The sequence below is a fragment of the Gastrolobium bilobum genome, unplaced genomic scaffold (genome assembly GCF_033153095.1).
Source record: "Gastrolobium bilobum isolate Gb01-03AN ecotype WA unplaced genomic scaffold, APGP_CSIRO_Gbil_v1 utg341, whole genome shotgun sequence".
NCBI classification, from domain to species: Eukaryota; Viridiplantae; Streptophyta; class Magnoliopsida; order Fabales; family Fabaceae; genus Gastrolobium; species Gastrolobium bilobum.
In genome coordinates, this window is record NW_026899046.1 from 192861 (window position 1) to 208402 (window position 15542).

The 15542-nt window shown below is 30.7% G+C and overlaps 1 protein-coding gene across 6 annotated transcripts; it reads left to right on the forward strand.

Moving 5' to 3' along the window:
- Window positions 1-8797: 8797 nt before the first annotated feature.
- On the forward strand, window positions 8798-15542 carry LOC133286537 (SPX domain-containing membrane protein At4g22990-like). Of its 6 annotated transcripts, none has more exons than XM_061483965.1 (10): window positions 8798-8850; window positions 9702-9822; window positions 10182-10520; window positions 10706-10819; window positions 11547-12001; window positions 12556-12854; window positions 13430-13605; window positions 13894-14084; window positions 14522-14655; window positions 15207-15542. In XM_061483965.1, exons 1-10 carry the CDS (start codon window positions 8798-8800, stop codon window positions 15443-15445), a joined length of 2121 nt encoding a protein of 706 aa, XP_061339949.1. In that variant the 3' UTR covers window positions 15446-15542. The 6 variants fall into 6 exon arrangements, with proteins under 6 accessions (XP_061339949.1, XP_061339947.1, XP_061339950.1 ...); XM_061483963.1 differs by having other exon boundaries at window positions 10209-10520; window positions 12556-12896; XM_061483966.1 differs by having other exon boundaries at window positions 10209-10520; window positions 13424-13605.

Here is a 15542-nt window from a genome sequence, read left to right on the forward strand (position 1 = left end):
GACTCTACAACACATGCTACCTAGCAGCAATCTCATAAAAACGTTAGTCCACATTGCTCTGGCAGAATGTGGATTTGCTTGTTTGATGTGGTATTTCTTTTTTGGGTTTTATTAGTCTCATTTAACATAAGATAGTTATCTTATGTTATAGAGAGAAAATATGTGGGTTCCACTATTACAAGAAAAAAAGAAAAAGGTAGAGTACAGAAATCGAACTGAGAGAACATGAGAGAAGATATCTTATGTGAAAGGAGAGTAATATTTCCTTTCTTTTTTTGGCTCTATGAAAAGCGTTAGCACATATAGCTCCTTATTAGCGCAACCTGAATTAGTGCAGGTGACAAGGAAAAAAAAAAATGAAATCAGCTACCAATGTAGTAACCTCAAAGCATATGATAATCTTTAAACAACTCAAAATTAATAACAAATTGGTCAATTACCTTCTTCTTTTTTGCATTAGTGCATATTGTCAAGTGCAACTCAAACGTGAGTTAATGGTAATCTTTATCATCATCAAACAAACTCACAATAAACATTTTGAAGTTCAATTAATAGTTAAAGTGTTCAAAAACAAGATACCGAAGGATTCGATTTTCATTCACAACTAAGTTTAGGGATATGAATCTGGACCCTTAGAAAGTCTCAACCTACCACTTACACAGTCACAAAATCTTAGCCTAACTCGTGTATCTAGAAACAAGGCCTCCCACTGGCATAAGCTAGAGAGAGAGAGAGACTATTTGCATAGCCTCACTTGCCTTATAAAAAAGCAATTATGTTTCAACTTTTAAGTACGTACCAACTTGTCGCTAAATCTCGACATCATTTATATTTGAAGGTAGATAATATATTTTTCTTTAATTAAAAACATGATGATATTTTGTTATAAAAAAGTTAAAGTGAGTATAAAATTGATCGGCCCTTTGTAGAAAATGTTGAGCCACTTGTACGTCATTTTGTTTATTTATTTTCTTATATTAATTGATTCATCTTTGAATGGCTATGATTTCTTTTTTTTTTTTTTCTCTTTCTTTATCACTATTGATTCATCTTTGTACGATTATGATTTAGAAGCCGCAGATAGCATTGTCTCAAGTAGCTTGAGAAACGATAAGTCATATATATATATATATATATATATATATATATGTATATATATATGGGGTTGTCATTTTTGCAGCTACTGTATTGTATGTACAACAATTAAATTTGAGTAATCATAATCATACAAAGGTGAGTGAAAGCATTAAATGTGATGAATCAATGGTCAAGATTAATTGTTGTACATACAACAACTGCAGAAATGATTCTCTCTCTCTCTCTCTATATATATATATATATATATATATGGGGGATCAGATCAATTTACACTCGTGTAAGAATAATAAGTACATACATATATATATATATATATATATATATATATATATATATATGAGTTTGTTTTTTCTAAAGTTAGTTTAGATAATTTTATCTAATGTTCATCGAAATAAAGTCGTTTTGGGGCGGAAATCATGTTGTTTTTGTAATTTAAATTTATCTCAGGGTTATAATAGTCTTTATTATTCTAACTTTTTAATCTTTCAACCTCAAAACGACGTCGTTTCGATGAACATTAGACAAAGTTATCTAAAGTAACATTAGATACTTTTTCCCCTATATATATATATATAGATATATATATATATATATATATATATATATAGGGGAGGGATCATTTGACTCCAGAGTAAGATTTAAAAGTCTTACTCCTCATCCCAGCTCTTGATTTCCGTTCATCCAACGGTTAACATTTAATAAGTAACAACAATTAATTAATTATTAATTTTAAATAAATGCTAACCGTTGGATGAACGGAAATCAAGGGCTGGGATGAGGAGTAAGACTTTTAAATCTTACTCTGGAGTCAAATGATCCCTCCCCATATATATATATAGGGTTGTAGGAAAAATGATTGTGTTATGTTATAGAAATTCGTTTTGCGTGCCATAGTTTTTTTTTCTTCAAAACAAGCGGGTCCCACAAAATGTTGTGTGTGTAAGAAACTTTTTGTGGTCATGTTAAATGATGAATATAAATCCCATATATATATGGGGATGATTCTCTTGACTCTGGTGTAAGATTTAGAAGTCTTGCTCCTCATCCCAACCATTGTTTTCGTCTATCTAAGGGTTATAGTTTATTGAGTTATACTAATTAATTAATTATTATTTTCAAATAAATGACAACTATTAGATCGACGAAAATTAACTCTTGAGATGAGAAGTAGGTTCTAAGCTTATTTGTTTTTTTATTTAATTCATCACATTTCATTTGGGTGAGGAGGAGGCTTTATATATGTGTGTGAGAGAGAGAGAGTGTGTGTGTGGTGGGGATGAGATCAAGTTACACCGGTGTAAGAATAATAATGATTATACCAAATCTTAATTGTTGATTACATTAGAAAATAAGTTGTGCTTTTACTATATTTTAATGTATCTGATTTTATTTTATTTTAAGTTCAGAATGTTGATTTTTATCCAGATTTTTTTGCTTTTGAAAAAAGGTCATTTTTTACTTGAGAAATTGTTCAAACCAAAAAAATACTCCGTGTTAAACTTGGGGATTTGCATTTGTTATTTAACATGACACAACAAATTTTCTTACACACAATATTTTGTGGGCCCACACTTTTTGAAGAAAAAAGAAAAAAAAAGAAATTACGGCACACAAAACGAATCTGTATAACATAATTACACAATCACTTTTCCTACAACATAACTCTTATAAAACCCTTAAACTTGATTAGTGAGGATGAGGTGAGAACAATCCTTATACGCAATCTTACCTTTGCATAATTGCAAAGAGACTAATTCTCAAATTCAAATCCGTGACCTTTCAATCATAAAGCAGGAACAACTTGATCATGTACATGCAGTCCAAACATTAAAAAAAAAAAATCATATGAGGTGACCTTGTAAAAGTATATTGTGTCTCTTCAAGGAAGTAATAATATGCGTTAATTGTTATCCATCGATAAGAGGCAATACTATTTCATTTTCTACCCAAAAAGAGTTATAATCTCAAAATGAGATATAAGTATCCATGAAATAAGTTCGAGAGCTCCAATTCGTTTTTTAAAGAAAGACCAGCTGGAGTCTTTTTAAGTCTTCCACTAAAATTTAAGTTAATTGCTTGATTAAACAAATTCTTCCACACACAAACAAAGTTAGGTCCACAGTCATTTTAACTTTTATATCCCGCAGATTATAGGCCCTTTAAGCTCCAACAGGTGAACTTGATTTGATCCTTGAAAAGTCACAATTATTAAAACCAAAGTGTGAGTCCTTCATTTTCTCACTGATTCTAGGGAAAGAAAAGAGATAAAATAAAAATAAGCTATCAGATTTTATACTGTGTACTAAGACAAATATTAAATGGTTTTTATTAAGGAATTATCGTTTTTCAAGTTATTTGAAATAATTTTATCTCCAACTACTAAATCATAACCGTACAAATATGGATCAATGGTGATAAAGGAAGAGAAAAAAAAGATAATCATAACTATTCAAATGTGAATCAATTAATTAATATAAAGAAATAAAAAAAATGACGTAGTTTTTGGGTGGACGAAAATAAATAAATATATATATATATATATATATATATATATATATATATATATATATATATATATATATATATAGGGATGTGATCCGTTTACAAACTTTTTTTTGCAAATTACACTAAGTGCGACCGGTCGTACACTGCATGATTAAAGTATGACCGGTCGTACTTAGTGTAGTTTATAAGAATTTGTAAATAAAAAGTTTGTAAATATAATCTGCCCCTATATGATATATATATATTTTTTTTTTCTCTCTTTTATTAATAATTTATTTACTATATATACCCCATTTGGAGTTTGTCACTTTTTTCAAAAAAAATTCATTCACGAATCACATCTACACAAACACATCATCAGCTTGCACGCTCTTATCTATTTTCTGGGTGACCCACGTTAATAGTTTAAGGAATACTTAAACGATGAAATTGTGGGAGAAAAGGGAACCGTGAATATTATTCATCATTGTGATGTGGAAGGAGGGAGAAATATCCTTTGTGGACCATACAAAGGATTGGAACAAAAAATAGGCATGTGAAACTGCTACTAAATCAACCTACAATAAATTGTGTTGTGTCCTTAGAGTAACATTTCAATTTTAGTTTTCAATCAAATGTTCACTCCTGCAACATAAAGAGTATTCTTTTTCATAAGTTATAATTATTTATATAATAAAGGAAAAAATGTTTCCGCAGTTAATGCAGAGAAGTTATCTGCATTTATTCCCAAAACGACGTCGTTTTGGTATTGAAATCTTAAAAAATTATAAATATAAAGACTATTATAACCCTAAAATAAATTAAAATTACAAAAATATCATGATTTCCGTCCCAAAACGACGTCGTATTGACTTACTGCAGATAACTTATCTGCAGTAACTGCAGAAAAAGCGAACCCTATATAAAAATATATAATATTTTTTTTGAAACAAAAAAATATAATATTTATAACTATAGGTTTATCTAAGTTTCGAGGAAGAAGGATCGTTATTTATATGAAAAAATAATAATATTCACAATTAAAAATTTGTATGAGCTCAGGAAAAAGGGAGAGGAGATCACCTACCATAACTTCATTGGGACAGTGAAAATCAAACTCGTGACCTTTATAAAATAAATGATGGACCTTCAATGATTTTATATTTTTTTTGTTACAATTTTATATTATATTTCTCTAACACACATATTCTTATGAACATTTATAAAATTACAATGGGATAAATAAAAGTTATGTTATAGGAAAAATAATTTGGTCATGTTAAGATATGACAAAACAAAATTAATGAACAAAGTGTCTCATTTCATTTTTTATTATTATTATTTTTTGTCCTTTAGTGTTGCATGATAGGAATTTTCTTCCTTTAACACGATAAAATAAAGACCCAATTACAATTTGTCATTTGTCTTTTGTCATTTTTTAGTGATAGTAGTGCCCATATTCAAAAGGCATTCAAAATTAAGGGGGAACAATGAATTTTCATAACATGCACTTTTTTCATTCTTTTTTAGGATAGTATGATAATAGGTTGATGGAATAATAGAATAGTTATGAAGGAAAAGGACATATACACGAAAATAATTAAAAGAACTAATTAAGTTGGCATAAAGTCACTTTTGATCTTTGCACTCTGGACATAACATGCCCACTACTGATAAAAAAAAAAGTCTGGTAATCTATTATTTACAAAAAAATCATCATGGCGTTTCTTGAAATGCTATAAATTCAATAGATGTTTTGGATAGCATGTAGATGTGGCCTTAAGTTTTTCTAAAAGTCAAGAGAGTGCACTTATGGTGTTGGTGCAGTATATATAGCTATTGGTGAGTTTGGCCTCTAAACTTAGTAGTAATTAAGACTTTCTATATCTGTTTCCATGTAAATTTTGCTGCATTGAGCTTTGTTCCTCTCAAAACTGTGTGGTGCCTAAAGCATGCAAAAACGTTACACTGATCATGTTATGTTATCTTCAATCTTCATCTGAGCTTGTAAGTCCAAGTAGCATATCCTTAATTTGCATGCATGCAGATATATGTTTTTCTCTTTCTTTTTCTTTTTTTTTCTTCAGTACTTTTGTCTTCGTTGACAAATTAAGAATACATGTTATGTTTAAAAACTTTAACATGTCTTAAACTCATGTCTCTCTTCCAATATGGATTCCTTTGGTTCTTATCAACCAGTGGTCAACTTTAACATGATGAAGAGGTAGGAAAGAAGCACAAAAATAGATTATATTATAAATCCATATCTGAAAAAATAATTGTTGTACGATTTAAACGTGGAAAGAACTTTCAGTCCCTATATATATATATATATATATATATATATATATATATATATATATATATATCCAAAAAAGAAAAGAAAAGAACTTTCAGTCCTCGATTAGCAATTATAACTTCTTTACTAATTATAGAATGATTGGGCCACTGATTGATCATAAAGTAATATTTTATATAGTTAGTATCTTACATCAAAATATTGTATTATTTTTTTGTCCATAATTATATTTTGACATTATGATTTTTCAAACTATATATACATATATATATATATATATATATATATATATATATATATATATATATATATATATATATATGTAATCCTAGCAAACGGACAAACATTTTTAATCTAAATTTTACCGACAAAATTTGTAAAATTGTACTTATATTTTTTTCCAGAATAATTTATCAAAAGTTTGTAAGTTTAAAATTTATTTACACTATCATCTAATTACTTGTTGTTATTAGAAGAGTTTAATTATGATAATAATTATGGAAAAAAAACTATATGCACATAATGTATCATACTACTCAATACTCATTGCAAGTATATTAGATATATTAGATATGTATGTTATCATTCTCTTCGACAAACCATACTAGTTAGCACTAAGAAATTTAGTGCAATTATATAACAGTTTTGACGCAAAGATATATAGCTCAAATACCTAATGCTGAACTAGTAATGGTGCCGTAGTGTCAGAGTAATATCTTATATTATATCCTTTATTTATATTCTTTAACAATTAGTAGTTGACATATTAATTTGCAAATAAAAGTATAAATATGTCTAACTTATTTTTGTAATAATTTAAACACTCCATTTAATGTTAAATATATGTAAAATTGTGTGATCCATGTTGAGAATGTATCAATATCTGAAGAGCGAGGAAAAGCACTTTCAATTTTATTTATTAATTCCATTAATAAATTACAATAATTAGATAAAAATATATTATAATTTATTTTTTTGATAGATACCAACCGATATGTAAAGCCCTAACGATTTCGATCACTGATCATTTGAGTAGATCAAATCCTAAGGTCAAATTTGATCATCACTAGACCAACAACTTTTAAGTTAAAACTTACTATTTTTATATCGATGTAAATTGATCTACACTCATATTTGAATAATGCATTTAATAGTTGAAATATTTATACAAATTTTTTCATTATTTTCATACCCATCGGTAAATATTAGCTATTGATTGCTAAAGATATAATTTTTCGTTATTTTCATAGTGAAAGCTAAAAACTTTCTTTCTATAAATGTTCCATCACTACCAAAAAAGTAAAAATCTTACATGATATATAATTAGATGATGCAAAAACAAATGATAAAAGTTAAACTAAAAAAAATTAAAAAATATAAGCAATATGAATGAGAGGCTGCTCGAGGTAAGGAATGTAATTTTCAACCCAGCATGTCAATACAAACCGTACATGATATATAATTAGATTTATTATTCTCAGTATCTAATTGATTATCGCGGGATGAATTTAAAATTAACGACAATTAACTCTTTTTTTCATTTTTCAACTATTTATTTTAAATTGATCCAACGGTAATCAATCAAATAGTAAAATGATAAATTTAAAATAATAATAAGTATAACCGCCGCAAAAAATTATATCATATTCGTACGAGTATTTATATATATTCATGTCGCGTTATGTGAATATATAATTATCAATTTAAATTAAACAATCATATAATTATATGTTTATTCTACTCATCTACTTTTATTCATTAATTTTATATTACTCACATAATTTTGATTTAAAAAATAAAACTAACCTATTATTCGTGCGTGTAATAACATTCGTGTCAGATCAAAATATGAGTTATAAACTGGAATTGTGAAAATGAAAAGAAAAAGAGATTTTTGATATGTTTTTGTTGATTTGAAATATTTGGTGTCAGCTTGAAAGACTGTCACTGTTCCTACTGAGCCGGAGATCTCGTGTGCATACACGTTCATTGTGCCAAACATTCACTCTACCTTAATGCGATAACTGATCAAAATATTATTGTTCACCAACTTTTTTACCTAAATGCCACGCAAACAGTGTTATTTTTCAATTTGCCATGGGGGCAAGTTCGCTTCTGACACAGGCGAACTCGGTTTGATGACGTGTCACATTTATAGTAGATAACAAGTATCAAATTTAAAAAAAAAAAAAATGAAGGTCGCCTACATGGTAGGCGAACTTAGTTAAAAACAGAGGTTGCCTGTGTCAGGAGCAATGACACCACCAGCTTCCTGACACATCATCATGCATAGTTCGCTACTGCTGCAAGCGACCTTGCCTGCGTGGCAGTTTGGAAAATTAGTTGAGGAGCGTGGCATTTAGGTAAATTTGTGTGGGAACAGTGGCACAATGATCACTGTTCCACCTTAATCATCATTCATCACTCTCTTTTCTCATTCTCATTTGTACCCTTTTTATGTTTTTAGTGACATGCAATTTACCCTCTACCCACTTTTGTTTTTTTAGTTTGTCATTGGAACTTGAGTTTCTTAATTGTTTATGTACTATGTTGTTGTTATTGTTGCTGCTGCTGCTGAAGAACTTGAACACTCATGAGAAAATCATACGTTTTAAGTGAATTTGCTTTTATCATTTATGTTATTTCTTTTAATGTTTGTCTCCCTTATTGTTAAGTATTCCTAATTGAGCTAAACTACTTTAGTTTCAGCTACGAAAATCCATGACATTGTTGGCTTAAAAGTCTTCCTTTCTTTTGGGGTCTGTCAACTGAATTAGAGTTACTGCTGTTGTTTCAGCTATCAGGTTTCTGCTTCTATGTCAACAGCCTTATATAGCTTGAAATTATGTAGCTTTGTATTAGTCTTAACTCTTGACCTTGGTTTGATACAGTGCTCTGATCCTACTTTTTTGTAATATGGTTGCCTTCGGCAAGAAGTTGAGAGAATCACAAATTCAAGAATGGAAAGGGTATGTTTATTTTACTGAAACCAGTCACTAGCAAATTATTGAAGGTTATATTTTTATTTAATTTATTATATTCCATTCCTTTATATTTATTGAGGACGAATTTGTAGTAACGGTAAGGTTGTTTCTTGTGACTATAGAAGGTCACGAGTTTGAGTTTGGAAAATAGTAGCTAAGGCTATCAACTACCATTCTTATCCTTGCAAGTCGAAGAGTCTTGTGCATTGGGATTCGCCTTTTACGACAACACTCTATATCACTATTGAGTTTATTTTTCTTTTTCCTTCTATTCCATGTGGAAAATTTGAGTTTCATACTTGACTTTCTATTAGACCTATGCCTTCTTAATAGTACTTTCAAATATAATTTTACATAATTCTTTATAGGATTGCCAATATTGCTTTTTTCATTGTATCCATGTTTTTACAGCTAGTTTCATAAAACATCTTCTTGTATATAATTCCTGGCATAGGCACACACAATAAAGAACTGTTGATCTTAGGTAGCTCTAGACTTCAGTGTTCCTGTCGACAAGAAGTATCTAAATAAAAGGATTTTGAGGAATAAAAGCAATTAAAACATCTACACTCTTGCTCTGAACCAATCAACTCTAAATAAGTATGATGGAATGAAAGAAAGAAAATTTTGTATTATACTTTCTTATTCATTTTTTCCCTGGCATGATTAAACATTATTGTTGACATAAGTTATTGATGTTTTGAATTTCATGCTTTTTTCTTTTGTAAATCAGATTTTCAACCCTTTTTTCTTTTTTCAATTGTGATAATAATACTTGCACCAAAGTGAGAAATGATTGTTTCAATTCAGGTGACACATGCTTTAACATTTTTCAGATATTACATCAACTACAAGTTAATGAAGAAGAAAGTGAAGAGATACATAGAACAAATGGAGGTTGGAGCTCAAAATCGCCATAATGTTCTCAGAGACTTCTCATTGCTGCTAGACAAACAGGCAACTGCATCTAAACTTATATATTCTCACTTATATGGCTAGAACATAGAAAAAATATTGTATATCTTAGTTAAGTACTTTTTTAATTGTAAAACCAAACCAAACCAAACCAAACCAAACAATGAGCTACACTCTCCCTTGTATAATACCTGAATACATATATGCCCTCTTCTGAGATTCTCTCAATTTGTTAATTTCCCATGTATAGAACTTGTACTTTAGGGTACTTGTTTTAGAAGAATGGGAGGGAAGAGCCATAGAGCATGTGTTAGCAAAACCTCATTCAAAATTTTCAAAAATTTGAACTTAAAAGTTTTATCAACCTTATTTTATCCATATAAAAACCAATAAATTCTAAGCAATATTTCCTTGCTCTTGAATTTCAGATAGAAAAAATTGTTTTATTTCTGCTTGAACAACAAGGAGTAATTGCACATAGGCTGTCAGATATTGGACAAGAGCACCATAGTCTTTTACAGCAGCCAAATATCTTAAACATATCTGAACTCCGAGAAGCATATAGAAACGTTGGAAGAGATCTTTTAAAGCTTCTTAAGTTTGTGGAAATAAATGCTATTGGCCTGAGAAAGATCTTGAAGAAGTTTGATAAGCAGCTTGGCTATAAATTCACAGACTATTATGTCAAGACACGTGCAAATCATCCTTATTCCCAGTTAAGGCAGGTCTTCAGGCATGTGGTAATGTTTCTAACACTGAGTACATATTTTTCTAATTTTACTTTTAAGTCATTTGAAACTGATATATTATCCTGCTTAATGTTACAATGCTAATGTCACAAAATGGAAGAGGGTATTATGTAATAGGTTCTTTTAAAGTGCTCTTTGTTTATTTGACACAGTATCATGTAATAACTTCTTTGCAGGGCATTGGGGCTGTTGTTGGGGTCTTATCTAATACTTTTGCAGACCTTTGGGATTTAGAACAGTGTCAAGGAAGCTACATTTCTATATATGACCAGCCTTCTTATGCTCATCGGGTTAGTTCTTGATCCATTATATACATTATGTTCTATTTATTTATTTATTTTATTTGATACATTATGTTTTATTTAATCAATTTAAATTATGGTTTATGAGTATTGAGAAATAAAGATGAAGGCCAGCGTTATATGGAATCCTTAACTGTGACTTATAATTTTTCTTGTGAAAGACAATGCAGAAAGCAGCCAATGAGTTAATTGCTAACATGGCTCTGACCATAGTTGTTACCATTATGTATTTGATGTCATAGGTTTGATCTTGACCAGCTCCTTTTCCCTTTCCTTTACCAAGCCTATAATATATAATCCACTTCCCATTAAACCCAAACTAGTAAGGGTAGGGGTGAAGGAAATCCTTGCACACAGCTTTACCTTTACATATTTATAAAGAGGCTGTTTCTCGGTTTCGAACTCGTGATCTTTCCGTCACAAATCACAAAGGAGTAGTTTCACCATTTCTTCCCTCATACAATCAATAAAAAAAATATGTAAAATATTTTTAGTGCCTATAGAATTTGAAACTGGCAGCACAGACCATATTTACAAGGAAGAATTGCAGTTAGGTCCTTGGAAGCTTAGTTTTTATTTGGTATTTATTTTTTTGGGAATTTTGGTTAATGACTATAAATGGTTTTTTTCACAACATTAGCTTGTTTTATGATTCATAATATCTCAGATATTCTTGCAACACTTGATGACGGTCTCCTTCTGACTTCTCTTGAAGGATCCTGTTCTTGATTCTATCAAAGTAGCTGTAGACAGATTATCAAACTCAACAAATGTCCTTCAGTTTTTGGGAAGACATGCTTTTATCATTGAAGAGGAGCTACCACCTCCATCTGAAGATCAATTTGTTGATGAAAGATATCATTTTATGTCACTTCTTTTGAACTTGGCAAGCACATTTTTGTATATGGTCAACACATATATTGTTGTACCTACGGCAGACAACTACTCTTTGAACCTTGGAGCTGCAGCAAGTGTGTGTGGTGTGGTCATTGGTTCAATGGCTGTTGCACAGGTGTTTTCTTCAGTTTATTTCAGTGCATGGTCAAACAGATCATATCTGAGACCACTCATACTCAGTAGCATTGTTCTTCTAGTTGGAAACACATTGTATGCGTTGGCTTATGATCTGAATTCAATAGTAGTTCTTCTGGTGGGACGTCTTTTCTGTGGGTAAGCTTTTCCTGACACTCTCCATGTTTCATACTTCCCATACTAGAAACTTATATGCTGTTTGCTTGCTATTAAAAGACTGTTACATATCATAATTACAGCCTGTTGATCATTTCACAAAATTTTCAGTATATCATTGTATCACTTTTGGGCTTATGTTATTAGTAAAACATAGCTACTTCAGATTTTGGTATATTTTATGGTAACTTAGTGTTGCATAACTTAAACTCTAAAGAATCAACTATATCTGATTTGCCTAACATACATGCACACATACATGTGTGTGTATGTATATATATATATATGGTATTTTTTTTTCCCTTTAACCTGGTGCTAGCTTCTTTAAAAAAGCTCACATATGCATATTAAACCAGTCATTTGAGTATACTATATGTGCATCTCAGCATTCCTGAACAGAAGTATTATTTAGATCATTAAGAAATTGTGACAAGAAAAAATGCAGATGCATATACTTTGTCATCATTGTTTTGAAAAGGGAGTAACAATTTTTATTAACTTGATTTATTGATGTGGCCAATATACTAATATTTCAGGTTAGGATCTGCAAGGGCCGTTAATAGGCGTTATATCAGTGACTGTGTACCAGTGAAACTTCGGATGCAGGCTTCAGCAGGTTTTGTTAGTGCAAGTGCTTTGGGAATGGCTTGTGGTCCAGCTCTTGCTTGTTTATTACAGACTAATTTTAAGATTTACAAGTTCACCATGAACGAAGAGACTCTACCTGGCTGGGTAATGGCTCTTGCATGGCTTGTCTATCTACTTTGGTTGTGGTTTTGTTTCAAGGAACCCCCTCCTCATAAGAGTGAAGGAAAGCCATATCAAGTAGATGCTGGTATGTCAGAGACATTTCTTGTATTCTTTTTGTTATATGGAAGTCACTTTTATATATTGTTCAGTTTTTCTACCACCGACCCCATTAGTTTGGGATAAAGGTGTTGTTGATGTTGATGTTGATGTTGTGTTTTAAACCAACTTTCTTCCCCTTGTCATTTTTCCCCATGCATTACAAGTGGTATTAAACTTGTTACCTTTTCCAAGACCAAACAAAGTTAATATTAAAATCTTAAAACTCTTTTATCTGTTTAACCTTCCTTTTTCTGTTTAAGCAGCTATTTGCATTGATCCAACTTTTTTTTTTTATATAGCTCATGTTGACCTCATAGTTTAGTGTCGCATAACTTTGTTGTGTAAAGCAAGTGTTTTCTGCCGTATCCTATGCCACATAGTTTAGTTCTAGGATTCCATGCTTGGTAAATCTTGTCTCTAATCTTGGTAAACTCACAAGGCACAAAGCTCCTATGTAGCACTATTTCTCTCACACTGTCTAACTTTATATATTTAGTTATTTATTTTATGCTTCAATCTTCATTAGTTCTTTTTGCATTTTGTTTAAATGCATAGGACCAGCAGTACATGTTGTAGTAGAGAATGGACATACACAACCATTACTAATGAATTCAGAAGCAAAGGAGCAGGATGAAGATGGAGAAGAAAATGATGATTCTGAAGAAGGTTCTGAAGAAACTCAGAAACCTGTTACTTCTATTGTGATGGCATATAAGTTACTCACACCATCAGTAAAGGTAAGAAACCCATCATGACTTTCCTTTCTTGCGTTTAATTTTCTGAGATTATAGAGATTTCGGTACGAATAAGCTAATGAGTAACCTAAAATTGATATTGATTTGATGTGATACAAAGTGTAAAAGGCTAACATATATTATTCTAAGAGGAAGGTTATATTTATAAATATTTTCTACATATCTTCCATTTTTTAACCTCCATCAAAAGGAATATGAAGTAGTCATCTCTGTTATAATAGTATGAACTCTAATTCAGTCTTTTGCACTAACTATGAATATTATTGTCAGGTTCAATTATTTGTGTATTTTATGCTCAAGTATGCAATGGAGATCATACTCGCTGAATCAAGCCTTATCACCGAATACTATTTTAATTGGTCAACCAGCAATGTAGCCATTTTTCTTGCATGCCTTGGTCTTACTGTGCTTCCTGTAAATATTGTTGTTGGAAACTACATCAGCAATATGTTTGAAGAAAGGTAGAGACCTTCAAGTATTATTAAAAAACATCTTGTCTTCTTATAAGTCATAATTATCCTCAAAATTAAAATTTATTTGTGATACTCATTATTTATTGTTGGTGACTTGACAGTGTATTAACCTCTTCGAATATATATTATATTAGTAAATATAAAATATCAAGGAATTGCTTTAATTATGTTGGACCAACTTGGACTCTAGTTAAAGTTAGAAGATGTGTATCTCTGGGCTCTGGCTTTAAATTCCTTGTGATCCTTAAAGTTACCATTTTGAACAATCATTTTCTTAGCAAGTTGCTCATGGGTTAATGCACATTTTAAAATGGAGTTTGTGCCACATTTGTAGTTTGCTGTCTCAATATGATGAGTCTTCCCTCTTTTTTATTTTATTTTCTCACATATTTGATCTTTCCTTTTTGGTTGGATTCTACTTGCAGGCAAGTTCTACTTACATCAGAAATCATGGTTTGCATTGGACTACTCCTAAGTTTCAATATATTGATCCCTTATTCAGTGGCTCAATATGTTGGATCAGCCCTTATCACATTTGTGTCTGCAGAAGTTCTTGAAGGTAATTTATTCTCATTCTATAATGCCCATAATGTATATAGTAATAAATAAAAATAGGCATCATCAGATGAAAACTGCCCTGCTTCAATTATTCTGATGACTTTAAATAGGTACATTGTTTTTAACCACCTTGCAGTGGGCCTGATTTTGATATCACCAAATCCACTTAAAGACTATTTGAAAACTTAAAAGTAATCACCGAGCACATGCATCAGCTATTACGGGATTGTTTTAGCTTAACCAATGATCTCACATATTAAAATGCAGTTATCGAGTAATTGATGAACCGTTGGAGAAATCCAAAAGAAAAAAACTTAAAAGTCTTGCATGAACAAGTCCATTAACTGTTAAACAGATTGGTTGTTTCTAACTTATTGAGGAAAAGAAAGGAAACAAAAGGATAGTTTTATCAATTAACTGATTAATTGCGATTCATTGTCCATATAATGTCTTGGTGTAACATTTAAGTTGTTTTCGCATCTTTTGCTGAAATCTGAATGTGAAATTTGTTCCTTGAACATGGCTTCGTATTTGTTTGCTGGATCAATCCAGGAGTGAACCTTTCACTTCTATCAAGAATGATGTCATCAAGGCTTTCACGTGGAACCTTTAATGGAGGATTGCTATCAACAGAAGCTGGAACTTTAGCTCGAGTAATTGCAGATGCAACAATAACGATCTCCGGGTATTTGAGTGAAAGTAAACTCCTCAACACCACCTTAATCCCTGCACTCCTCATCTGCATCTCATCCATTGTTACCACCTGCTATACCTTCAACTCTCTCTACTAGTTCAATAGTAGATGGTCTTTCCATACAAATATGAAATTGTATATATTGATAGTGTAAACTTCTCACTTATCACTTATCATGTTAAAAATGTTGTTTT

Coding starts and splice junctions, on each gene's coding strand:
- LOC133286537 (XM_061483963.1), top strand. CDS start 8,798: ATGGTTGCCTTCGGCAAGAAGTTGAGAGAATCACAAATTCAAGAATGG. Junction 13,606..13,893: donor TACTCACACCATCAGTAAAG/GTAAGAAACCCA, acceptor TATTATTGTCAG/GTTCAATTATTTGTGTATTT. Junction 14,656..15,206: donor GTCTGCAGAAGTTCTTGAAG/GTAATTTATTCT, acceptor GGATCAATCCAG/GAGTGAACCTTTCACTTCTA.